At 43.5% G+C, this 27,251-nt stretch overlaps 1 protein-coding gene across 1 annotated transcript; it reads left to right on the top strand.

Annotated features, from left to right (window-relative positions):
* Window positions 1-1,654: 1,654 nt before the first annotated feature.
* Window positions 1,655-26,302, top strand: adamts12 (ADAM metallopeptidase with thrombospondin type 1 motif, 12). Its single transcript, XM_052067123.1, has 25 exons — window positions 1,655-1,806; window positions 1,876-2,366; window positions 2,849-3,198; window positions 11,331-11,508; window positions 11,930-12,120; window positions 13,068-13,151; window positions 13,407-13,531; window positions 13,624-13,773; window positions 14,153-14,296; window positions 14,682-14,826; window positions 16,271-16,363; window positions 16,443-16,588; window positions 16,672-16,841; window positions 17,718-17,851; window positions 18,008-18,128; window positions 19,832-20,076; window positions 20,176-20,317; window positions 20,690-20,816; window positions 20,895-21,105; window positions 21,171-22,160; window positions 23,480-23,632; window positions 23,705-23,881; window positions 23,959-24,105; window positions 24,749-24,902; window positions 24,966-26,302. The coding sequence occupies exons 2-25, from the start codon at window positions 2,261-2,263 to the stop codon at window positions 25,079-25,081; spliced, it is 4,599 nt and encodes a 1,532-aa protein (XP_051923083.1). The 5' UTR covers window positions 1,655-1,806; window positions 1,876-2,260; the 3' UTR covers window positions 25,082-26,302.
* Window positions 26,303-27,251: the final 949 nt, after the last annotated feature.

Genomic DNA, 27,251 nt, shown 5'->3' with positions numbered 1-27,251 from the left:
TTGGAACTTGGGAGGAAACCCTAACTACGTTTAAGGTGAGCATACCTTTTCATACCTTTTCATACCTCATACCTTTTCATAAAGGCAATGAGAAGTGCACCTAATGTTGCAGCCTCTGAACTGGCCGCATCATTTAAAGGCTTTGATTCAAGAAATGCTGACCTTGATCAAGAAAAGCCCCAAACCACCCAGACGTGTTACTCACCACAACACAAGGAGGTCCTTGATGAGGAATGCGGCCACAAGATCCTTCTGGAAAGGAAAAGAGGGGGGCACCCTCTCTGTCCCACCTAAGACGAACAAAAGCTCCCGATTATTTTCCAGGTTCAGACATTTCACAGTCTACTGCACATTACAGTAACGGGGCCCTTTGTGGGGGTCTGTTTGAGTAATGTCTGTAAGAGAGATGGAGGACAGAGTTGTTAAATGAGAACGTATCAAAGTACTGTCAGGGAAGTCTATTCTGTTTATTATTATTGGTTGTCGCTCGGAGTGGAGCAACTACACTATCATAGCGAGATTTGCTTTCAATGTTTTATTTTAGCCCCATGAGAGAGCCCCCCCCAAAAAATCAACATTTATCTCTAAGATGCAGTGCCGTTCGACACATCAAAACAATAATAAAGGCAACATTAAGTCACAAACTCAATTTTAATCTGATTGAAGATTTTATTGAGTGTTATTGCTGGCGGGGGTTTTTTTTGGGTCATTATTAATGAACAGGAAGGAAGCGGTCAAGAGAAAACCTCAAGAAGATTGTGACCAATATTTATATTTCATTTTGATGTCCAAATACGTTAGTGAGACCCGCAGCTGCTTTGTTACTAAAATAACCAGCAGTCCCCTTTAATGAGTTTCTCGCTGATCAATTAAACATTGCAGCAAATGGGCGTCCTTTCTAGTATAATGTTGCATAGAGAAAAGTCTTTGATCAAAGCGAATTGCAGAAGTAGCGGAATGAGCAAACATGAGTCAAGGACTGCAGCTCACCCCCAGATAAACATAAATGTTGCCTGTGTTTGCGCTGAATTTATCTTTTGTTTGACGTTTCCTTGTTGGCGGGTCGGGGGGGGGGGTGCAGTTAATGTTTCCATGCTGTCACAGAGAAGATCTAGACAAACAGTAGTGGTCCATTTCTGTCCTTCTGGGCACAATATACACGAACCTTCTGTATAGTATTGGACTCCCTGGTAACTATTTACACCTTTTCCGTGATAAATAGTGTTGTGACAGTTGTCCACTCAAGGTAAAGTACTGTACTTTGCTCACAGTGCAAAGTGGACTTTGGTGTATTTATTAGTTTGCAATCATTTTTTAAACTCAGCATTTTTCATTTATTTAATACAATATTATCAAGATCCAAGATCGTACACATGGAATGTATCAAAATGATGAAAGCATTCAGAAATAACAAAATGTAAAATAGTTCAGCGCTACAGGATTTCTATTCATATACAAATGAAATGAACAACATTTCTTTTCAAGTATTCCTTATTTTTTATATTTTATTTTATTTTACAACTTTTATGCCTTTAAGGATTGTCTTCGGGGCAGTGAGCGAGGGACACCCTGAAATGGTTACCAGCCAATCGCAGGGCATGCGAAGATAAACAACCATTTGCGTTCACAATCACACCTCGGGACTATCTAGAGTGATCAATTATAACCTATTATGCATATTTTTGGAATGTACGAGAAAACCGCAGTGCACTGAGAAAACCTTTGCAGGAGAAACATGCAAACTCCACACAGGAAGGCCGGGACCCGTCGTCAAACTGATGGTTTCCATACTGTGAGGCGGAAATGGTAACCTTGCCTGTTATTTGTTTATTTATATCATCATTATCATGTGACTGAATTGAGTTGTGTGTGCAGCCGTATACAGGTCATGATAACAAGAGGCTTTATGACGCGCAACCGTGAGTCTGAAATGCATCCAGCTGCAAGTTGAGGCAAGGTTGGAGCCCATGAACCAATGGAGCCTGTTGCTCCTCCACGTTGCTCCTCCGAGAAGGAAAGCAGACACCGGCTCTCGCAGAAGAACACTCCTCTGTCCCTCCCTCTCCTCCCACTCTCCCTCCCTCCTTCCAAGAGCCTCAGTTTGCTCCTTCCCCATGCAGCCTCGCTCGGTTCCCCCAATGAGGCAGGACGCACTCCTCCTCCTGAGCATGTCCATGTCATGAGACAGTCAGTATAGTCGCTCCCGACGCCCCCCGTGGACTGCTTTTCCATCGCTTGGGGAGTTTGGTTCCATGAAATAATGCCATGGTTGCAAGAGTGCACGCGTCTTCTGCTGCTGCAACACTTTGTTTTCTTCCTGGCAGGCAGCCACGGAGACTTGAACTTCTCTCTTTTTGCGGCGCAAGGTCAGTGTGCCGCTCATTCACACCTCAACTCAATATGCCGCAAAGTGAGCCTGCACTCAGCGAGCACTGACAGCCCGAGGTGCAGTCGAGGACGCTGCCCTGTTCTAATCCAGATGTGTTGCCTTTCAGCTATTTTTCATACGGATACAGAGGAGTGATTCAGAACTGCCATTTTGATTCATTTATCATAATCCATAAGGTGGTGCCTGAACCCCGTTTTGTATTTGCCAGACTGGAATCCAGTGCATCTAGGTTATTTTTATGATAAAATATTACACTCTTAAAGATGCGTATGTGGCCATGCAAATGTTTGACCTAATTAAGAATTAAAAATAAATAAATAAACTGTGGTGTGCTGTGGTTTTGTAGGTATGTAGACGACTGACTCTCATTTTTGGTGGTCCACCACTGTTTTTTTCACATAGGCTAATGATCATTATCTTCCATATGACTCTTGTACTATCCTGCTTTCAACCGCACAGGTGCTCAGCCTCAGGCAGGGTCCGTCATCCATCCAGTGAGAACCAACGCTGATGGAGAATTCATCTCCCACTCTCTGTCTCACCACTTCAAGGATGGCCGAGTCAAGCGAGACCTTAGCGCGGTGGCGCAGGTTTACTACAAGTTCAACTACACCGGACGCGCTTTGATGCTCAATTTGACAGAAAATCATCGGCTGTTTTCGAACGACTACATCCTGGAGAGGCGCAACGGCAGCTCCAACCGGACGGAAAGTCGGTGGACGCCCGCGGGGTCGTCCTGCCACCTTCTCGGCACCGTGGAAGTCTCAGGTGTGAAAGGGATTGCTGCCATCAGCACGTGTAATGGACTGGTAAGGAATCACATTGTGGTCACTCTTGGAAAAAGGCTTTTAGTTTTATTTTTGTGCTGCAGACAAAAGCGGTACACAGATTGCAATGGGCGCTCTTGATCTCATTTGTCAAAGTTGGGGTAAACCCAAAAAACCTCAAGCGCGTAAGAATAATAATAATATTTTTCCGTGTTTTGTGTTCGGATTTAGTTCCCTGCGATGAGGTCAAGGCTCCAAATATCATAAGACACTGTCCCCTCTGTACCTTTGCTCTTCTAAGACATCCCGGCACTGTTTGCAAAGCGGCCGCCCCGCAGACTCGCTGACGACCGCTGCTGATCCTCAACAGCTCACCATGAGACTCTTTCCTGTCTTCTTGGTCTCCCTTTCCCTTTCTTAGATCGCTCTGACACTCCAAATAGTGCTCCCATTTTACTTTGCTGGCCCCCCTGAGGGATGGCTTTAGTTGGAGCATAAATTTGGAGAGCTAAGGTTGACACGAGGAAGTGGAGAATATTGGACATATACATCAATCCGTTTTCTATTGCGCTTATCCTTTTCAAGGCTGAGGAGAGCTGGGGCATATCCCATCTGATTTTGGGCAATCTGGTCACCTGTCAATCATAGGGGGATATATTAAGACAGGCTAGGCATTTCCACCGTCTTGCCTTGACCAATTTATTTGAGATGGGGAGCGAGAGGGATGATTGAGAGAGTAAACAGGATAGAGGGGTGATGGGACCAGAGAACAATGAGCACAACAACAGCTGTATCAACAATAGAACCGTGATGGCGACAACGGTGACAAAAGTCTGCAGACTAGTATCGTTGTTGACGCAGGGTCCAGACATCAAGATCAAGCCCAATTTTGGCGTTTTTTTTTAAACCTGCAGTTTATTCGGTGCATATATACTAAAAGTGTTAATTAGCCAAAGTGGAAAGCGGTACTCATGATTATAGAAGGGGGGTGGGGGAGGGATGACCTTAAGGTGTACTAATAACATTTTGAGATATGTTAAAATATGACAGAAAACATGAGCTGGATCGTGTTTAAATTTGAGGATGGCAAAGGTTTAACCCTCAAGGAGGATAAGACAAGCTGGAGGCTGAGGGTCTACTGTATTTACCTTAGGGCGTGAGACAATTCAATGAGAATAAGGGCAGTCATAAATTGGGCCACCGCAGCCAAATGGAGAGTGTGTGCTAAAGTACTGCAGTATCCAGAGCTAAGCCTGAGTGACAGCTTTGTAACATTACGTTACAAATCTGCTCCATCAGTGTGGGCAACCAGGAGAGCTTTAAACTTTGAGAACCCCAAAGCAATTAGAAATAATACCCTGGATGTGACGGGATGGCACATTTTGTCTTGTTTTGGTGTGTTTGATTGTGTCAAAGATAAACGTGTTCTATTGCGTTCGCCAGGCTTACCTCGTCTCTCGCTGCTGAGCCTCATTTGTTACATCTGACTAACCGAGCCAAGTTAATGACAGCCTGTCTTGCTGCGGCATAATTTACAACTGACCCACTTTAGACCCTCCCTGATAGTCCTGCCCAACGCACAGATACGTGTCACTCATACCTCATATCTTCAAGATGGAATTCCAGTGGCTTTTTTTGTTGTTGTTTTTTTGTTTGTTTTTTTAATTCCCCTCCTCCAAACTCCAGGGGATCCATTCTGAATTTTCGCTGTGGTAGAAGGTTTCCAGTTGTTAAAAAACCCCGGAGAGTGCACTTTATAGGCAGATGTAGGGTGGAAACCTTTCCAGCTTCGACCTTGAGAAACAAAAAGTCGCACCGCTGTGCCTGAAGCGTGGTACACACCTCCCGATATTGAACACTTTAACTGATTTTTTAAAAATGTCCGATACCTCACGCATGACGAGCCAAAAAAAAAAAACACCAACAAAACACACCACACATTTACAACCTTATGTCCTCCAACAAGCGCGATTTTTCTTTTCCAAACTCGATGTCCGCCGCAGTACCAAGACTGACCTGTGAGAGGCAGCGTGGGCATCCAGAATGACGAAATAGAAAAAGAAAAAGCTAGGCTAGCTGTTCCCTTTTTTGGGTAACTTTGCGCTCTCCTACTATATTGCAGTTCAATTTTCAGAGATTTATTTTGTCACCATGAAGGCAACCTGAAGATTACCACACACATTTGAAAAGGAGCTCATAGAAGCTGCTAGCAGCTTAAATGTGTAAATCTTACTACTTACTACAACTTAAATTCTCAAATTCAGCCTGATTGTCGTTGTCTTTCTGAGACAAAAAGGCTAAAAAGCTGCCAGCATGAAGACAGGGATCATATTCATCTTTTGCTAAAATTAAATGTACCAGTCTTGTAAAAACTTGTTTGTTTCCCCATTAGCAGAAGACAAAGTCACATTTGCTCGAACAAATCGACCTAATCTCCGTTATGGAGCGCACGTGTGAATCAGTCACAAGCGCTGGGTGGAAAGTGGTGAGATTCAAAATTCCCCTTTCATGTAAGATCCATCGAAGCTTGGCCATTCCCTGAGGCACACCTCTGAACAAGTACAAACAAGTTCAGACCTATTATACAATTTTTTTGTCTTCTGACACCAAGATAAACGAGAAAAGTTTCTTGAAACGACAGACAGAAATTCTCTCGTAATGATCCCCCCTCTCACCTTATTCTTAAGAGCGCTCTTCATGGGAGAAAGTTGAAAGGTGGTCATTGTATAATAAGCAGCCCCACCCCTTGACCTTTTTTTTTTTTAACCACGAATACATTCTAGAAGGTCACCAACAGTTGACACTTTATTCCCATTGCACTGCAACCCACAGAAGCAGGAAAGCGCCGTAAAGCAGTTCCACATGGCCGTTGTATTTACAACATAGACCCATGTTATGGTAACCTCCTGTGGTCCTGCTACCTCATACAGAAAACACCCTTGCTCCAGGTTTCAAGGATTCAGAGGCTGGTCTCATACTTTTTTTCCAAGCAGATTTTCAGGTCAAGACAAAAGGGGATAAAAACCAAAGACCAAATATTCATGCATTCAGTTAGCATAGTTACTAGCATGTGCTAGAGTTGTCAAAAGTACTCACTCACACACTGTACTTAAATACAAGTAATGATACTTGGTAAAAGTCAAAGTATGTACTTATTCACCTCCTGTACTGACAAGTACAAAAGTAAAATGTAATATTTAGTTGCATACAATACAGACACATGTTAAAGTCATGATTAGCACAACCGCAGAACAGTTCTGAGGTTGGGAATTTGAATCCGGACTCTTGTCTCCCTGTGTGGAGTTGGAAAGTTTTCCCTGCGCTTGTGTGGGCTTTTCCCACAATACTCCAGCTTCCTCCCACATTTCTTAGGTGAATCGAAGACTTTAAATTGCCCGTAGCGAATGTGAGTGTGAATGCTTGTTTGTCTATGTGTGCTCCGTGATTGGCTGCCGATGAGTTCAGGGTGTACCCCACCTCTGGCTCAAAGTCAGCTCCAGAAAATGGTTGGATGGCGATATACAATACCCGTTTTGATAACTTCTCGGCACACAAATAGTTTCCCTCTTATTACAGTGCTTGAAGAAGAAGAAAACAAATCACGTTACTGTACACGTTGCAAGTTGTTTAAGAACTACTGAAGCAGGCGTTATGCTATTAAAAACACGGTCCTGTAACTTTGCTCAAGTTGTGGACCGACTAACAAAAAAAAGGAGAAATTATCTCATGATGACACCTGAAAAAAAATATATATGTTCCTTCTGTTTTATTCAGATTAGATTAAGAATTATTGAATGGCAGAAATTGATGTCTTTTGACTGGCACCACAATGCACTCACCACAAATGATTTTGGAGCCGACAACTCTAAAGTTTCTCAGGCCATTGAATGGGAATGCCTTGCCGCTCCAAATCTGGTTTACAACTGTCATTAATTCTTCCTGATTCATGATACCCAATGTCTCTGCTGTCCCTTATAAGTCCACAAGATCACAATCAATCAATGAAGATCTCAACCACGGTTGCCTTTTTTCTCAATTCTTCAAGTCTTTTTTTTTTTTATCTCCGTGTAATGTGAAATGTTGCAGGGTCTTCCTGCAAAATAATTTGCAAAGCGTTTACTATTACTATAATATTACTTGCAATGTATTACTTGCAAGCCAGTTGATCTGATCAAGAATAATCATTTCTTTTGAGACATCCTTTGAGATGAGCTACGCGATGCTGCATGTTGGAATGTCAAACTGACTGACCTCTTTGCGAAGATTACGCACAGGTTACGGGTACTTTGTCCTCAATTATGTCTTCCCAGGTATTCCCAATCGGAAGAGTGATTTTTTTTTCCCTCTCCATGTTAATGTTATCCTCTGCCGGGTTGAAAAAAGTAACAAGCATATTTTCACAAGGAATTGGAAATCAAATCAAAAGGAATAAAAAGTCAAAATTCATCAGAAAAATTGACTCTTGCGCCAAGCACAGATACCCGAAAAATCTACTTAAAGCCCTTGTGAAGTGAAAATAAGTGACTTGTAAATTGGACACACCACAGAGAGGAGTGTTGTATACTACTGCCAAATTTGAAAGCCTGACAAAATAGCCAAGTATATTGTTTAGTAAAATGAGGCAACAAATCCATGAAAAATCAGGCCTTTCTTTCCGCTCTCAAAAGCCGTGGGAAGGCACGCCTCGTTCAGCTGTCACCTGTCAATCAAATACCTCTAGTGAAAAATGGATGCTGCTTTGTTTAGCATCTTTCTTGTGCCTACATATTGCTACGTGTTAGAGCCGTGAAAATATATCCGCTTCAAGCCTTCCGTGGTTAAAAGTACAGCCATGGAAAAAATGAAGAAGACTATTTTTGTTTCTTCTGTTTCCTGTTCTTTTAAAATGCCGAGTACAATCAAGACATGTCCGGACCATCAATGACAACTAGAACAGCTCGTAAGAATTCAATTCAAGAACGAATCGAGACATTGTTTTCTTGATAACAACCAAAATCACTCCACAAATTCTTACATAATTAGCTATGGGATTGGGCTGCCAAAAACTGTGCTAGTAGGCATTCCTTGTTTTCTTTTGTGTCAGTTAGTCATTAGATATACTCTTAGCGGCACCAGACATTAAAATGAAAAAGAAATTGATGAAAACATGGAGGTCTCTTCATTCTTTTCTTAGGCTGTAAATACCCTTGCTAGCTAGCATCAGCTAGCCAGCAAACTTAACAGGTTTGGTCCTAGTCAGAAGAGCAAACTAAGTCACCATTTTGCCAAATAACCACTGATGTAAACAAAGGCCCTCAAGTTATTTTTTTGTGGCAGAGAGAAGACTGAGTTGTCCAATTAGCCAAACCAAAACTATGGAAAACTGAAATGGTGTAAACATTTTAACGCGATAGGACTACATGGGATTTTTCAGCCATTCTCTTCAAATTATGTTGAATGTATTGAGAAAAAAAATACATCTTTGAATTTATTTCACAGCGTCTCTTAAGTACAGTACCAAAATATTTGCACCCTGTTACTCCCCACCATTGCCGTGTGCACGCGGTCATTTGCGGAGCACAGGTAGTATAAATAAAAGAGAGCGCAAGCCCAGACGTAAATTCTCTTTACAGATCATATGAATCACGCAGAGCAATTTGTGTTTGGATGGGCCTCCCTGTGGCATTCCTTCCCGGCCCATCTGCACTCCACCACCTGCTTTGCTCTTTGCAAGTTAAACATTGCAAATATATAGGAGATGACATGGAGGTATGATAGCAGCGAGAAAAAAAACCCTCGGTCGCTCTTTTTCCTCCAGCATATTGGGTACTTATATGTGTTTTGTCTTGCGAGCTTTATCTTCGAACATGAGAACACGCTGCCACTAAAAGAGTGTGAGAGCAGTGAAATCAACCGCGAGTTGTGCACTGAGAGTCTGGGAAACGGACGTCACTTCACTGGGGATTTATCAACTTACATGCTTTGTGGATGAGTCCATCAATACTCGCAGCCAAAGGCCATTCTCCAGAGGTTTTCCTCTCAATTTAATTTCTTCTCATTTTGGGTGGGGACGCTAAATAAAAGTCAACTCCGAACAGCGCAGCCACCAAAATCGAACACAAGTTGTTCTAATTTCCCAAAAATGTTTTCCACCGGGACAGCACAAGCACGAGGCTGCTACAAATAAAGACACAAATAAATAATTAGAAATGCTTGTATCCCAAAGGATTTGACATTTGCATGGTCACCATCTTGAAATGTGACAGTATTTGAAAAAATCGAAAAGCCTATCTCAGTTGACTTGGTGCGAGAGGCGGGGCACACCCTGGACCGATTGCCAATCAATCTCACAATTGAAAGTTCATTGTACATAAAAGTTAATCATTGTCGCCTTTTATTTTTTTAACAAATGTTACAAATTAAATGTTAATTTATTTTTAAAAAGCAATTTAGTAGTTTAATTTTTTAAGCTCAGTTGTATTTAACTTGCACTGTACTAAAAGTTCAACAGGAACGCATAGCAACAAAACTTGTTCTAATATGTTTAACAGTATTCATGCTTCTTAAATTTAATGGTATGAATCTTATTTGTATATTTAATTCAGTGATTCTTTCACGTACCAACAGAGGGAGTCTGCATACCACAAGGGATGCTCCGCAGTTTAAGAATAACCGATCTATGGGTAGGAATAATAATTTGTTATTAGGTATTCTGTCGATGGCATGAAATTGTTAATGAATCATGTCTTGAAGTAGGAGAGATGAATTTGGACTGTACTTGTTGTTTGCTGTCCGGTATGGAATTAGGACTTCATAACATTCTCAGAGTATCTCCCACCCCTTGGAAAAAAAATCACTGAATCGTGCTTTTGCCTATTTTGCAAAGTTCATGGTAACAGGTGGCTTAACAAAGTCCAAAGGGGCTGTGTCTCAGCATATAAACCCTGTGAACTACCCCCTCCCCCACCCCCTAAAGGAAAAATGATATTCTCTTCACATTGTTAAATGAACATGTTTGGGGATCTGTTTTTAGTTTTTCTCTCCCCCTCTTACAAAAGTGGTCAGGATGACCCAGAAATTGGAACTACACATGATCCGGAGACCTGCAGAACAGCAGGATGTGGAACATGTCCTGATTTTTCACAGCTGCTTTTGGCTCCGGGCGCACTGGAGAAACTGTCCAATCAGATGCAAGAATTGGCAAAATATTACAAATACCTCTTTGTATGATGCAACGCATTTCTATACGTCACTGCAACTGCAATAATACATATACAGTATACAGTAAGTAGTTAGTTACATTCCTGCAGAGTTGGCAAAAGTACTCACGATATATTTAAGACAAAAAAAGGAGTGCTAATTCAACTCTTTTGCTAAATTACCATAAAACTAACAAAGACTGAAATGTACAAAGGTAAACATTTATTCTTCCTCTCAACTATACAATTATCCAAGTTAATTGCCGATGCCTGAGAAATCTACCAAAGTACAGCAGCAAAGTATTTGTAAATTTTGCATAATCAGACAGGAAGTGTCAATCAAACGTGAGAATGACTCTCTTAGTAGTGGGAGTATCGTTGCTACAACTCTTGTAGTGAATCATATAATATCTTCTCATTCAGCATTATTTGGCCGCCTGCTATCCATGCGGCTTTCAAGACAGGGAGGAGTTCCTCCGTGAACAGTCTAGGCTTGTTTGGACTCCACACACACACATCCGCATACACCCGAACGTCCTCACACAATCAAATGAAGGTAAAGAAAAAATATTTCAAAGACAGGGTGTCAAGTCCACCCCTGAAGAACTGAAGAAAAATATCCAGAGCCTTCTTTTGTGCATCTGAGATACTTTGTTTGTGCTGGAGGGCGCGTGTCGATGAACTTTTGTGGGCGCGCATTTAAAAAAAAAAAAAAAAAGGCAAGCGCTTGAACACCAGTAAGAACTTGCAGAGCATACTTGGCAAGACGTCTCTTTTGCAGACAGAATGTGCCTGCGGGGTACAAAAGGTGAAAGGGAGCGACGTCTAATAGCTCACCTGATGGATAATAATGAAACTGACGGAGGAATGACCTTTTTTCATCCTTCCTTGTTGAGAAAACAAGCGTCACGTATCAAAGTAAAAAAAAAATACAGTATTTATAAAAATGTTTAATTACATATCCTCATTGCACATGCATTTCCCCCACTCCAACAGAGAGGCTTCTTCTCCCTGCCTGAAGGACACTTTTTCATCGAGCCGCTCCCTAAATCTCCAAGTGATCCTGCAGGTTCTCCAGAGCCGCACATCATTACCCCAAGGGTTGCCATGGAAACACACAGGGAAAAACGCAGCGCCGAGGGCAGGCAGACACTCGGCCCGTGCGGAGTAACAGGTATTTGTTTGGCATTTCTCAAGAATCTTTTTTTTACTTGTATATGCAGTGTCTACAAATGTAGTCCCTCGACCACAATGAAAGCTAAAATGAATATGTTGCAAGAATAAAGTCTTAAATCAGTGTGCAGCATTTTTTTTGTTTGTTTGTTGTTTCAAACATTGGTAACAAGTGAAAATGGAAAAAAGCTGGCATAAGATAGATGAAGACAAAAAGACATTAGGGTGACCTGGTGGTCCGGTAGTTAGCACGTCAAACTCATAGTGCAGAGGTTGTGGGTTTTCTCCGGGTACTCCAGTTTCCTCCCACATTAAAAAAAACCCTGTGATTGGCTGCCAACCGGTTATCCAATTATACCAATATCTATGAAAATGTAGTTCTATGTCAGAATGACGCACTAATTTCCCAATCTACGCCCCAGATGGCGACTCTGTACGGCTGGAGATGGAGAGAGAGGAGTGGGAGAGGGAGAACGGTCCAGCACAGTCTCGCTCCCGGCGCTCGGTCAGCAGGGAGCGCTGGGTGGAGACAATGGTGGTGGCCGATTCCAAGCTCATCGAATATCACGGCAGTGACAATGTAGAGTCTTACATCTTCACGATCATGAACATGGTGAGCCTTTACTATTTTCTAACATCACTTTTTTTTTCAATATTCCTGTTCTCCAGGTGCATAAAATAAATAAATGACACTTTGTTACAATGTAAAATTATCAGTGTACAGCTTGTAAATTTACGCACAGCCATTATTGCCGTCTAAACCACCGACAAGAAAAGCGAGTACACCTCACAGTGAAAATTTACTAATTTGGAACAATTATCTATTTTACCTCCACTGTGTCATGTGACGAGTACTCTTACAAGGACCAAGTGTAAATGGAGAACAGGTGTGTTAAATTTGGTGTTTACTCTCTCACTCTCATAATAGTCACCGGACGTTGAATGAGAATCAGAGTTCACCATCGGCTTGAATGGCCAGTAAACCTTTTTTGAGGGGGGGGGGGGTCTTTATTATATAAATTATTATATAAATTAACCCGGGCGGCCCGGTAGTCCAGTGGTTAGCACGTCGGCTTCACAGTGCAGAGGTACCGGGTTCGATTCCAGCTCCGGCCTCCCTGTGTGGAGTTTGCATGTTCTCCCCGGGGCTGCGTGGGTTTTCTCCGGGTGCTCCGGTTTCCTCCCACATTCCAAAAACATGCGTGGCAGTCTGATTGGACGCTCTAAATTGTCCCTAGGTGTGAGTGTGAGTGCGAATGGTTGTTCGTTTCTATGTGCCCTGCGATTAGCTGGCAACCGATTCAGGGTGTCCCCCGCCTACTGCCCGAAGACAGCTGGGATAGGCTCCAGCACCCCCCGCGACCCTAGTGAGGATCAAGCGACTCGGAAGATGAATGAATGAATGAATGAAATTAACCCTACTGCGCAACGACACATTTCCAGCAAGAGGCAGATTACACTTTGCACATGAAGGCAGGCCAGATACTCACCTACTGATACAGACTCAATTAAAAAGTGTACTTTTCAATAATATTCCCCTTTGAAATGTTTGTTGGCAAGGTGGCAGGTATCTTCCACGACGCCAGCATTGGGAACGCCATCCATGTCCTCTTGGTTCGTCTGATACTACTACAAGGAGAAGAGGTAAAGACACCGATTGTCTCTTTTTGTCGCATTTATCTTTCCATTATACAGTATTTGTCATTTCAATTTGAGTTCTATCGATTCACTGTTGGGAATCAATAATTGCTAATGGATCTGAAGGCTCTGAACTCCTGTCTTGATGTCATGAATACTGCTCACCAGAATAATTGTCATAGGACAACTACCGATACATTCATTGTGATATTCGTAGTACTCATTTGAAGTGTGGTTGTCATGGTAATTCCAAACACACAGAAAGGCCTAAAGATCGTCCACCATGCAGACACCACTCTGACCAGCTTCTGTGCCTGGCAGAAAAACTTAAATCCACAGAGTGACACACATCCCGCCCATTATGACCTGGCTGTGTTGGTCACCAGGCAAGACACACACACACAAACGCATACAAAATATCGTTTGAGAATGGAGTCAGATGTTCCAAATGTTCCTTGGCTTGTGTTTGGCCTCCCAGGAAGGACATCTGTGCCGGAATGAACCAACCCTGCGAGACCTTAGGCCTGTCTCATCTTTCTGGGATGTGCCAACCGCACCGCAGCTGCAACATCAATGAGGATTCAGGCTTACCGGTGGCCTTCACCATTGCCCATGAGATGGGTCATAGGTGCATACGCGTGTGTGTTACAGGAATATGTGACGACTTCCATTTAACATGGTCTTTTTTTTTAATATCACAAAAACATTCAAAGGCATTTGAAGAGGGGTGTGTAGACCTTTTGATCCACTTTATACTTGTACATGTATCAACAGTACTATACATGCAATGCATTTGGTATTGAAACCAGTTTGACGCTGGAATTCACGTTGTCATGGACACAAATGTGAAATACTGAACCTATTAATGTATTTGACAGAGAATAGAAAATAGTGTCAAAAATGATGTTAATTTACGTCCGACAGCATACAGTGAGAGTGATTGTAAAAAAAAAAAAAGTTCCCATAAAAGAGCAGTTGTTCTTCTGGTCGGATATGCTTGAGTGCAGCTTTGGAATCCATCACGACGGCCAAGGGAACGACTGCGAAGTGGGCGGGAGGCACCCCTTCATCATGTCCAGACAGCTGATGTACGACAGCTCGCCTCTCACATGGTCGTCTTGCTCCAAGGACTACATCACACGTTTCCTCGAGTGAGCCCCCGTTCACATTGACCCTTCTCTCCTGTCTTCTTTCCAAGCAAAAGCCCTGTTGACGTGTCCAACCCTGGAATCACCTCATTTGGCATCTTGTTAGCTTTTTCAGCGATTGTTGTTCTATGTCCCGCCCACCGAGTTCTGGTCAATTTATGGCGTTTGAGGTATATTTTACTGTTAAGCCTTCTGTTCTCCTCAAATTCCTCCACCCTTTGGAACTCTTCATGGCCAAAAAAAAAATGTAAACATGAAAACAAATTGCTTCAAAATTATTATACTGGTAATTATTTTTCTCTTTATTTTAATTACCGTAATTAATGTATTTATTTTTTAAATGAATCATTTAAAGCTTGTTCACCGTCATACTGTCCTCTCTTGTCAGTCGTGGATGGGGTTTCTGTCTGGACGATCGCCCTTCCAAAAGAGACCTTACCACTCCTTTGGCACGCCTTGGCGTTCGCTACACAACACACCACCAGTGTCAGCTCCAGTACGGGCCCAACGCCACCTACTGCCATGAAGTGGATGTAAGTCGTCACAATCAGATCCATTTGAAACTGAATATTAATACCAATCAGGGCTTTCAGTGTAGATTTGCCTAATTTAATCCACCTCTTAACTCAACCACTATTGCTTTGCATTAGAAAAAAAAAGTAACACTACACAAAAAGTAACTATGAGGACATGCAACAGTGCCACGTACATTATCTGGAGCAGTTTAGAATCAACATTTACTGTGTATCTAATAGCCTGACAAAAACATGAAACATTGAAATAAAATACAAATGTGTGCAGTTCACTCCTCCAGGCGTATTCTGCGCGTCACACACAGCTTGCACTGGCTAACTAGTCAGGGTATGGGAAAATTTTGACATTCACGTTGCGGATGTGAAACTTAGTCGGCTGACAGCACATAATAGAATCTTTGACGAATTCTTTAGTGAGGCGGGAAGTATCTATAAGTATTCACCGGCATTTCACGGTTCTTACGAATTGTGCCATATTCTGCTGCTGTTGCTGTGAATTTCGTCACGTTTTTCCATAGTTCTCATGACCAGCAAAGGTTTGTGGTTCTCAATCATGGTGCATCCCGATATATGATGGTAAACTGACCTGATGTGATATTGCATGTTGCAATTTAATCCGGTCTGGCACGGCACACGCGGTCTTCCAATTCAAAAAGAGGGCATCCAGCCTTACAGGCAGATGCTTGATATGGACAGTAAGCTTCCAAATCTTCTGTCTTCATCATTTTCCTATATTTGTCCCGGGCATGCATGCATCTTGTTTTACATGGCACTGATTCCTCCACTTGCGCTGACACCGCCTCTGAAGACACCCCCAGCAAGGGAGATTTTGTCGACTGCCACGGCCACAAACATACTCAAAAATTGCCCGGCATTCACGTTCCAGCAGTAGAAAGCCTTGGTGGGATGTGAAACACATGAGGGACACTGTCAGAAAGCGATGGGGTGCAGAGGAATGTCCCGGCATCCGAGGCAAGCCACGGATTGAACCGTAATGCGCCTTTGAGCCTCTGGCCCGTTACGTTTACAATAATAAACCATGAGAAATCTTCGCATCACACAGAAAAACATTCTCAAAATCCCACGGCGAACTATGTTTCAAGCAAGTGGGGCTGCTGCTGCCACCGAGAACATACAGTAGTGTCAACGTAACTCATTCAGCCCATTCAGGCTGAACTATGTTTCGACGATTCAGACTCTGACCTAATTGGCGAAAAAAACCATCTACATACTGTACTGGAAGCAGCACATCCAAAAGAAGCACGACAAAATGAAAAGAATAGCCTTTTGGGAATCATATAACATCTTGGAACCAGCACTAGAATTTACGTTGCAAATGTAGGTCAATGTCTTGGATCGTATTCAGGCCAGTAGAGAAGGCCTTTGCTAGCCCTCACCAATGCCCACTGAATCTGATTGTTGCCGATTTCTCATATTATTTTAGAATGTTTGCCAGATTCTTTGGTGTTCCGTGAATGGCTCCTGTCGCTCCAAACTGGACTCGCCCATTGATGGGACACGCTGTGGACCGGAGAAGGTATGTGTCAAACTCTTTCAGGATGTTGCTGGCTTGAATTTGTTCCCTCATAACCAAGTGTCATGCACTTTCGCCTCAGTGGTGTATCTCTGGAGAGTGTGTGATTGTGGGAAAGCTGCCCGAGACGGTGAATGGAGGATGGGGACAATGGACCGCTTGGTCTCATTGCTCCAGGACTTGTGGGACTGGAGTTCAGTCAGCTGAAAGAGAGTGTAGCAACCCCAAGTAAGATCTTTTTTGACATCTACTGTATAGTTCGAGTTCAAAGTCTGCACTCGGTGAAATAATGTGATTTTCCCCACACTCAGGCCAGAGTTTGGTGGGAAGTACTGCACGGGGGAGCGGAAGCGCTATCGGACGTGTAACACAAGATCTTGCCAGAACGATAAGCCTTCCTTTCGAGAGATGCTGTGCAGCGAGTTTGACACCGTGCCCTACCACAACGAGCTCTACAAGTGGGTTCCTGTGGCCAACCCCTGTGAGTACTCAGACAGACCCCACACAAGATTTTTTACAAGTTGATGTGTAGGTCTTCCAGTAGGGGGCAGCATTTACAATGTAATACCCACATCCTGAACCTGTACTTAAGTAGTAAGTAAGTATAGATTCATTTTAGCACCCCAAAAAACACCATAATTTTTTTCCCCTTCATTTTCAACACTGCAGATGCTATACGTCCCAGAATGCACTGCAATAGCTGGTCTACCCACACCTCTCAGAGAAACGGCACTCATTTGAAGATAAGAATGTAAACATATTCTGGACAGGGAGGACAGACGGTTTGAAAGCGGAGTGAGAGAAGCCATCTACATGATGGTTGGGAAACCATCTCATAGCAGACAAGGGATCTTATGACACCACATATCTCCTGCGTAAATTGTGAGCGTTGGGCTCTTTGCGCGTAATCACCTGCGTTGATGAACTACAGGTCGTATGTTTTTGAAAACTTGCGTTTTTCTACATGCGGTGTTCACAGGACTCGCGTAAACTAACCATCACATCACATCACATTGTAATATTAATTACGGTGATTCGATCCAAATGAGTGTCATGCTGTAGCTGTCCTATCTTGCCTATATGCATGAACTGATGAAGCTTATTCAGATGAGTGGCAAAATGTCTTCCAAGACAACCTGAACAGTCCGGTAGCTATAGATCAATGCCCTGAGAATAAAGTCTTTGACAGAAATTTTTTTTTTTTGGTGGACACTTGCCACAGCCCAGCCATATATATCCGACAGCACGTCTTCAGTCGGGTTGCGGGTTAGGGCCTATCCCAAATGATTTTTGGGAGAGAGGTGGGCGGACTGGGTGTCAGGGCACATAACAGACAACTCACACTATCTGCCTGCAGTAAACCCCTGCGAGCTCCACTGCCGGCCCGATACTGAGTATTTTTCGGAGAAGATGCTCGACACGGTGACCGACGGAACGCCGTGCTTCATGAACAACAACTCCAGGAACATCTGCGTCAACGGAGTGTGCAAGGTAGTGTGGCTGGGTAAGAGACTCAGAGAGACTGGGGAGGTAGAGCAAGTTATGAAACATCTGCAACATGCCGCTACAGGTTCATGGAGTGTTTCCCGTCACTGCCGTTTTGTAATGAGCCTTTTGGTGATCTTTATGTGTGTGATTTGTCCCAAGGAGGTGGGCTGTGACTTTGGCATTGACTCAAACGCAGTAGAAGATCGTTGCGGAGTGTGTTTAGGTGACGGCACGAGCTGCAAAACGGTCTACAAATCGTTTGAGGAGGGAGAGGGCTTCGGTGAGTTCAATGCACCGAATAACCGAGCACATTGACCAGTGTCACGTTGCATGGTGGTGGTGGACCCCCAAAAAGCAGGCAGGAGAGAGGAGCAGGGTGTATTTGAAGATGTGTATTGATAAAACACAGAAAACTAAATCCTAAACAAACAAAGTCCAAAGTAGCAAACAAAATCATGACTGAAGATAAAACATAACAGCAACCAAAACATGACTCAAACAAACATGACAGTAGCAAAAAAAACAATGACCCGACACCTATGACCAACAGGTGTGCAGCTGCCAGGGGAGCCCTACAGTGCCACCCGTTGGTCCCTAAACCGAATCGTGACAACCAGAATCGAAATGTTTTCACATCAATTCAATCGCGTATGTTAGGCTTGAATTTTCAAGTTGTACTTTCCCCTAGAAGGCAGTTATAAATGTATAAACATCATTGTATTATTACAGATCCACAATTCCAAAACAAAACTAAAACCAAAACAGTGATAGCCAAATCAATCTACTATTGTTCAATTTTATGGGATTATTACATTATTACAATAATGCTTGTAATGTCTGTAAAAAGTGAAGACAAAAATAACTGTTGCATTTTGGCAAAACTACTAACTGTTGCTAAATAGTAGTTTTGCCAAAATGAAAAAAAAAATCATTTAGCCAGAAGAATGAATTTGACCCACTCTGTTTGCGTTTTGTGAGGCACAAAAAAATAATCTGATCCCAGGGCCTTGAGGTAGAAGAATGTATCCATAGAGGGCGCTAATTTTGTGCCCAGTGCAAGTCTCGCTCAAAGTGCAGTCACAACAACTGTGCACCTTCTACCCCGATCATGCGTCCACAAGTCCGTCTAAGAACTGTGCTGTTTGGACCAGATCCATTCCCGAAATATAATCAGGGGTATAAAAAAATTATCAGAAAAGGTCAAAATGCAATCTGTTCTAGGATGCAGCATTTTTTTTACAATGGAAATAAGACGAATAAAGGATATCTTATTATAAAGCCACAATCATTTACTGGTAACCATTTTTTTGAAAGCTTAGCTAGATGGGTTCATGAATTAATACACCTGTTAATACATCTGTTCAGCTGTGCAGCTGTTTGTCTTGTTCATCATTCATCTCGTCTGGGGCCGAGTGTGTATTTTGTGTAGAGCTAACAAGTGTAACTCACCATCCACAGTAGGGTGAGTAAAGCTTGCTTAAAAGATAAAAAGGTCCTTAAAGGATAAAGAATGTCTCTTGTGCCCATGTTCTCTCCCTTCCTTGTTGGGCACAGCATCCTTCTCAGATAACCAGCCAGATGTGTAACACTTCAAAAGACATAAGCACATGACCCCCACCGTCCCCTCCTCGGCTGCACAAACAGAAAGACACACACACACACACACACACACACACACACACACACACACACACACACACACACACACACACACACACACCATCCCGCAAACATCATTAAACTCCACAGACCCACTCACAGTTGCTTGTTCCTCCGCCATTCACAGGCGATAAAAAAACAGAGACGGGGGCAATGCCCCCCACGCCGAACACACACATGCCAACCAACCCCACAGACTGAGCCCACCCTCTATTAAAGATCAGAGAGAAGCTGTGGTAGTCTGGATGTGCGTGCACTAGCAGCCTTGGTGGGCCATCCATTACCTCTCAGTGACTCTGACTCCCCTCCTCCAATCTTTCGTAGGGTACGTGGACGTGGGGGTGATACCTGAGGGGGCCCGGGACATCCTGGTGAAGGAAACCGAGGAGGCAGGTAACTTCCTGGCTTTGAGGAGACAGGGCTCGGAGGACTACTTTCTCAACGGCAACTACATCATCCAATGGAATGGAGAGTACCAAGCCGGTGGGACCACCTTCTATTACGAACGGAGCGGGAACATGGAGAACCTCACTGCACCAGGACCCACCAAAGAGCCAGTCGTGCTCCAGGTATGGCCAGCCAAAGACGCAGTGTGTCAAGACAAAATGTTGGGTATCGAAAAATAGTCCCTCCTGATTCTTTGCATCATTGTCTATGCGATTGTCCAGTTGTTGTTTCAGGAGAAGAACCCCGGCCTCAAGTACGAGTACACGATTAGAAAGAGCAAAGAGACAGGAAATGAGGTCATCAAACCAATTTACAGGTGGACACATGGCGCGTGGACAGACTGCAGCACCACCTGCGGAAAAGGTCAGTCCTGTGTTTAATATGGAAGGTGTTTTATCTTTGGGTCGTGTGTGTACTACTTTATATTTAGGCATCAAGCACAGGTATCCCTGTGCAACTTTACAGGGGGGTCAAGTGAAAATACAATCCTAAGCTCAGATATTAGATCTGGATCAAGATCTGATATCTGTTCGGGATCCACGGTGCGTGTCATTTTAGATCCAGGCATGTATCCCAGAGACTCATGCACTGCTGGGCCTTAGCGTAGGTATGCACTCTCTTGATGCTCTTTTGGCTTTTGTTCTGCTTTCTTTACATGTTAGTAGGCGGATTGTGATTTATTTTTCTAGGCTCGAATGTTATCAGACCTTATATCCTCCTGTCTGTCTGTCTTAGGTGAACAGTACCAGCCTGCACGCTGCTTTGAGATGGATGTAGGCGTTGTAGACGAATCTCTATGTGACCCAGAGATCCGTCCAGAAGATACAAATCGCAAGTGCAAGAACATGGATTGTCCTGCCAGGTTCGTAACGTCACATCCACCTGGACGGTGAAAATCGCTCAACAATCTTTTCATGACTGAGTTTCTCTTCATCCTCAGGTGGTGGGTCGGAGGCTGGCAGCAGTGCACGGCCGCCTGTGGATTGGAAGGTTTGCGGAAGCGTACAGTACTTTGCGTCCGCACAGTTTCCGGTGAGGAGAGGGTGCTTCATCCTGTGGAGTGCAAGCACCTCCTTAAACCCAAATCTGTTGTGCCGTGCAATAGAGATGTACCCTGTGGGCAGGACTGGGTTGTTGGACTCTGGGAAGAAGTAAGACTCTACCCCTTCCGATGTCTTTCGATCTTATCGTAATTGGTCTTCTGTCTTCTCTTCAGTGTCCAGTGACATGCGGAGGAGGTGTCCGGTCGCGCAATGTGACATGTGCATTAACACCGAAAACAACCTGCGACCTCACAACCAAACCACGCACCAGATCGCTGTGCGCTCTGCAGAGCTGCCCCAGTTCCAGTCTTCAGCGACGACCTGGGCCTCCTCCAAAATACCGACGCATTTACCCGCCAAAGAGATACCCCACTAGGACTCCCTCACCCACCGGGTCTCCCACAAGTACCTTGGCCACCGTTATGACTACTACTGAATCATTAACCTCTAAAATCCCATCCCTTGATCATCATGGTGTCATTGTTGTGGAGAAGGCAAAGACAGATGGGGAAAGTCCAAGTAAAGAAAAGACGCAATCGGAGGAGATAGTGGACAGCGAGGAGGGAAGCACACCCGATGTGGTGATGAACATTCCTGGTTATGACTACATCACAGAAGAGAGGACACGAGAGGAAGAAGAGATCATAGACCTGGACGTCGGTACGACTTGGTTCAAAAATCCTCTTAAATCAACCACACCAGCGCCGTATATAATCATCACACCCAGTTTACAAACAAGTGGTCCCGGCTCGCACTCAACCACAGAAGCCGCCACATCCTCCTCCTTCACCCCACATGCTACCGTCGAGATCAGTCATCACAGCACTCCTCACATCACTCCATACGGTGCCCGGATGCGCAACGATCCTCTAACTACTCCCATGTTGAAGCGCCGTTTGGCTCCACCCAAAACTGGCTTCCACACAACACAAGCTCCCTCCGCACCACTCGGCACTGCATCATTGCCTCTGACCACAATAAAGGTTATTAAAACGAAGAAGTCTGCTGTGACCCCCAAGAAAAGTGTCACTGCCAAAAAAACCTCAACCCGATCCAAAGGTACCCGCTCCAAGAACCAGGATCCACCACCTCCTCACAGCACCCATGGCCTAAGAGAGACGGTCAGCGTGGACGTGTTCTGGCTTGTAGGAAACTGGAGTGAGGTAGGCACAAAATTTAGGACCATCATAAATTATCCCAATAAAGTCCTATGCCAGAATTTGAAAATATCACAGTGTTCCAGGTCTTTAACGACACATGTTCTCATGCTGACCACAATCAATCAATATTATTTCGAGGTTTTATTATTTATTATCATATTAAACAAAAGTTGTTTGTGGGATCATAAAATTTGATTCTGCGTCTTCAGCAGTTTACCCAAGGCAGAAATGGATCACTTTTTTTTTGTTGCTCTTGCATTGGGCCTGAATGTGTGAATTTGAGTTTTCCTTTTCGCCAGCTATCGTACTTTCTTGTACCGTCTGAAACCAACGATTGAGAAAATTGATTGAAAGGACACAAAAAAACCACACAATAACGTTACTTTAACTTCTATCTACCTTAGCACCGGACATCGCAATGTTAGAATCCCTTCTCCCCTTTCCTGACGAGGCTCATTTTCTCGCTGCACTAAATCTCTTGAATTCCATTCGTAAATTTGACAATCTCTTGTTCTTTCCCATTGTTGTTTTTTTATTAGCATGTCTTGTTCCAACTGATGCGTTCAGAGCAACAAAGTTTCCGCAGTTTTATGAGATAATATTTTATGGAAAACTTTAACTGCCACAAAGCAGAGAACAGCCAAGCTGCACTGAGCATGTACAGTGGAAAATTCTGCTGATATACATCAAACTACCATGTGTGCCGCTAAATGCCATAGGATTTAAAAAGTTGCCCACGATCTAGAAAATTTGTCGGAATACATCTCTCTCTCTCTCTCTCTCTCTCTCTCGCTCTCTCTCTCGCTCTCTCTCTCTCTCTCTCTCTCTCTCTCTCTATCTATCTATCTATCTATCTACAGTATATGTATATGTGTGTGTGAGAAACTGTTGGTTGATTTTTTTTTCAAAATACAAGCAAATTGTAATCTTTCCAAAAACAATTACCGGTACGTATTTGTTCTTAAGATTACAAATGTAATGTAATATTAAAGTCAAAGAATAATGAGGGAACAAAAACAACAGGTGAATTTTAAAAAAATGCTACTTTACTCTTGTAATATTAGGCATTTAATTTTGGAAAAGATACCATTATATTACTTTAGAAAAAAATAAAATAATATATTCGGGACCCTCCAAATTATGGCACATGGACCCCTGAGGGTTCCTGGTCCCTAGTTTCAGAACCACTCTTCCAGTTACACTGTATGAAAGGTATAGAAAAAAGGATGAAATGATGGCTGAAACCTGTAATTTTCTTCATTTACCAAATTTGTTTCCTCAGCATTCACTGACTAGACTTAAGACCTCTTCTCCCACTCCAGTGCTCGACCACATGTGGAATTGGTGCAATATGGAGAAAGGTCACATGCAGTTCCCAAAAGGACGAGGACTGTGCCGGTATAAAGAAACCCGAGCCCGCTCGCACTTGTCATCTTCAGCCGTGTGCCACCTGGCAAAGTGGCAGCTGGAGCAAGGTAACAACCACCAAAATTTGAATCCCCCGCTTGTCGTCTGTCCGTGCTTTCGAGCTGTTGTGTTGTCCACAGTGTCCAGAGAACTGTGCAGTGGTGGGAAAGCGGTACCGGGATGTCCAATGTGTTGATTCCCAGAATCATCGTCCTCTTAGGCCGTTCCACTGTCAGGCGGTGTCCAGCAAACCTGTCAGTACTTTGACTTGTCCCCACAAGGCCTGTGTGGACTGGAGTGTGTCACCCTGGGGACCCGTATGTGTCTTTGCCGTATCAATGCTTTTAGGCCCTCGCTCAATTCAAAAAGTCATGAATGTATTGGTCTACCTCAGTGCTCCGGAAGCTGTGGTGAGGGAATGCGCGAGCGGTTGGTGTACTGTCCAGTGCCTCAAGGTTGCGGTGCTACACCGAGGCCAAACAGCACAGAGTCGTGCAGCTTGAAACCTTGCACCAACTGGAGGGCGGAAGAGTGGGAGCAGGTTTGTGACAGATGATCAACTAAAAGCAGTGTTTGGAAGTAACAAAGTAGAAATTCTTTGTGATCGTACTTCTGTGTTTTCTTTGGTCAGAAATATGTGCTTGACTAAAGTAGAGGATTTTTTTTTTTTTTTGCGCGCGCAAAGAGTCTTTTCATGCATTCATTGGACATACCCACAGCAGTAACACAAAGGGAAAAATACAAGTCAGGAGTATTTTTTTAGTTTTTACAGTTACAGTTAGCTGACTAACATTTTTTGGGGAACACGAACACAATGTTAACAAAGCTATCAGCAAATGTTATTTTTTTTGATAGCATAAAAACCAAGCCAGCACTAGCTAGCTCTTAAACAGCATGCAACATGGTTTTTTTTTTTAGTTTTTAGTTAATAAAAGAGGGGAACAATTTTGTGTTGAGAGGTTTTCTTTTTTTGTTCTTAATTCATCTCGATGACTATTGTATATAACTGACAGTAAAAATTGTCTCCTTTTTACTTTTGTACTGAAAGTACACTTCAGCCTGTACTTTTTTTTTAACACCAATATTTGTGCTTTTTACCGAAGTACTCAGTATGAATACCTTTACCACCTCTTACCAATCTCAAAAGAGGCTGCTGGTTGGAAAAGCATGTTCTGACTTTGCAGTGCTCCGTGAGCTGCGGAGGTGGTCAGCAGCAGCGTGACGTCATCTGTGTGAATGTCGAGGATTCTGGAGTCATGCCAGACAACCTGTGTGAGAAGATGTCCAAACCAGAAGTGCTCAGAAAGTGCAATATGCAAGAATGCCGGACCACTACAGGTTTGTTACACAACTCTTTCTTCTCGACTCCTTGGGCTGCGAATAATCCTCGTTTCTTCTTAGGGACAGTGTGTAGGAAGAACACAATGTCCCCTCGCTTCTGTGACAAGCTGAAGCTGCTGGGCCGATGTTCCCTCAGGTCGGTGCAAAAACAGTGTTGTAGCACCTGCAGGTCATAGCCGGGTACACCCTCTGTTGCTGGGCCTCCCTCCTGCAGCCATTTACTGGACTATACATGAAACTGGTCAGCAGCTAGTAACGTGGAACATTTGAAATCCACCCACACCTTTAAAGTTCAACACAATCAGTTATGGAACGCTGGTTGACCTCCAGCATGAGTGGATTTGGAATCAAATTTCCCATAAGAAATAATGTAAATAGAAATACTAACCAGTTGAGTGTGGTGGGCTGTTTAAAGTGTTAAAATTGCTCAGAAGATTTAAATAATAGAGTTTCACTTTACTATTCCCTCCCCCGCTCAGGTCTCTGACCAAAGCCACGCCGCTCAATCCCGCACATGAGAACAATTCTCAAACATGGCCATTCATAACGGCATGTCGTTGAGTAGTTGTGATAAAGAATACATATCCTCTGTCATCAAGCGCAAGCCATATTTAGACAGACTTAAAACTGTAAACAAGCGTGCGTTAGCCACGGCGGCTACATTGGTAAACTGACATATTGTGGTGTTACTCTGACAACGAGTGTTAACGGTTTGAAGTTTTATATTTTTAAGGATGAACGTCCATCCATCTATGGATGGTATTTTCATTCAGAATACCGAATCATGCAAATTTAATTGTCTAAATCGTGGTACATACATTGCGATTTTTAACACCGTCACCAATTTCTGAATTGCGAATTGACAAAGTAACACGCACGTGTGCTTATCGGTATAGTGTGTGGTGTACACACGACATCACGAAAAACGGAACATGTTTTGACCAATTCTTCAATTGATGCAAAAGGTGCATTGTGAGAGTGCTGCAGTTGACTTTGACTTGCTGATAAATTAACTGATGTTTCGCTACTTTTAGGTGCAAAAGACATTTTATATTTTCAACTGGTACAAGCAGAATGTACATAATGATATTTTTACCTTTTTTTTAAATTGTTAATAGCAACAACGGGCTCATTTAATATAATTGTGCTTTTCAGTGTTGCGTTGGCACTGTGTGGGGGGGAAAAAAAGTTTCAACTGTACTTCTGTTAAGTGACCTGCAGAACTCTGTAGTTGAACTGAGGTGCTTCTCTGATGTGAAATTGACCACTAACAAAGAGGCGTTGCAGGTCATCCCTCTCAGGTCCCTCAATAATGGATATTTTGTTTGTATGATCTTGTACATACCAATGTCACCCACGTGGTTCCACAGCAATAAATGTGACCATTAAAGACCCCAGGTGCTTTCTGTCGTCTGTGACTCGGAAGGCCGTTGTTGCCCAATATGTTGCGGTGCGGTATGTGGAACAACAGCCTGAGCAGCGCTGAGCTCAAGTTCAGGGATCAGTTTCATCTGGCCCACATTTCTCCTTCCCGCTTCTTCTGCGCCAGATTACAGGACACAGAATGACACAGCATCACCTCATGCTCCCCCACTGCTCTATTTCAAGCCAGACACCAAGACTTAGTCAGCAGTAATGGAAGGAGTAACACAAGTGTGTGTGTGTGCGTGTGTGTGTGTGCATGTGCGCGTGTGTGTGTTACCATGCTGAAGCAAGCACCCATTTGCACCCATTTGCACATCACCTAACACCAGCTCTTGTCACCAAGTCTTGCTTCATCTGATCATGATTGCACAATAAGTGTTGAACAACAAAATGTTTTTGTGTAGGAACATAAGTTACTGGCGGCCCAGTGGTTAGCGCATCGACCTCACAGTGCTGAGGTACCGGGTTCAAGTCCAGCTCCGGCCTTTCAGTGTGGATTTTGCATGTTCTCCCCGTGCCTGCGTGAGTTTTCTCCGGTTTCCTCCCACATTCCAAAAACATGCGTGGCAGGCTGATTGAACACTCTAAATTGTCCCTAGCTGTGGATGTGAGCGTGGATGGTTGTTTGTCCCTGTGTGCCTTGCGATTGGCTGGCAACCGGTTCATGGTGTCCCCCACCTACTGCCCGAAGACGGCTGGGATAGGCTCCAGCACGCCCTGCGACCCTTGTGAGGATAAAACGGTTCAGAAAATGGATGGATGGATAACCTTTATTGTATTTGAGGACAGACATGCTATGGGTCTAATTTTTGGTAAAATATTTCCACACGCTTTCCGCATCCATACGGCCCTATATTATGCTGACATCAGTGTCGTAAATGGAGCATTTGAAAATGCCATAATAATGTCAACCACAATTTA

This window comes from Hippocampus zosterae, chromosome 6 (genome assembly GCF_025434085.1).
Source record: "Hippocampus zosterae strain Florida chromosome 6, ASM2543408v3, whole genome shotgun sequence".
NCBI classification, from domain to species: domain Eukaryota; kingdom Metazoa; phylum Chordata; class Actinopteri; order Syngnathiformes; family Syngnathidae; genus Hippocampus; species Hippocampus zosterae.
This window is presented reverse-complemented; position numbering and strand designations above follow the sequence as displayed.

Coding starts and splice junctions, on each gene's coding strand:
- adamts12 (XM_052067123.1), top strand. CDS start 2,261: ATGCCATGGTTGCAAGAGTGCACGCGTCTTCTGCTGCTGCAACACTTT. Junction 2,367..2,848: donor CTCTCTTTTTGCGGCGCAAG/GTCAGTGTGCCG, acceptor TCAACCGCACAG/GTGCTCAGCCTCAGGCAGGG. Junction 24,106..24,748: donor GGGCGGAAGAGTGGGAGCAG/GTTTGTGACAGA, acceptor CTGACTTTGCAG/TGCTCCGTGAGCTGCGGAGG.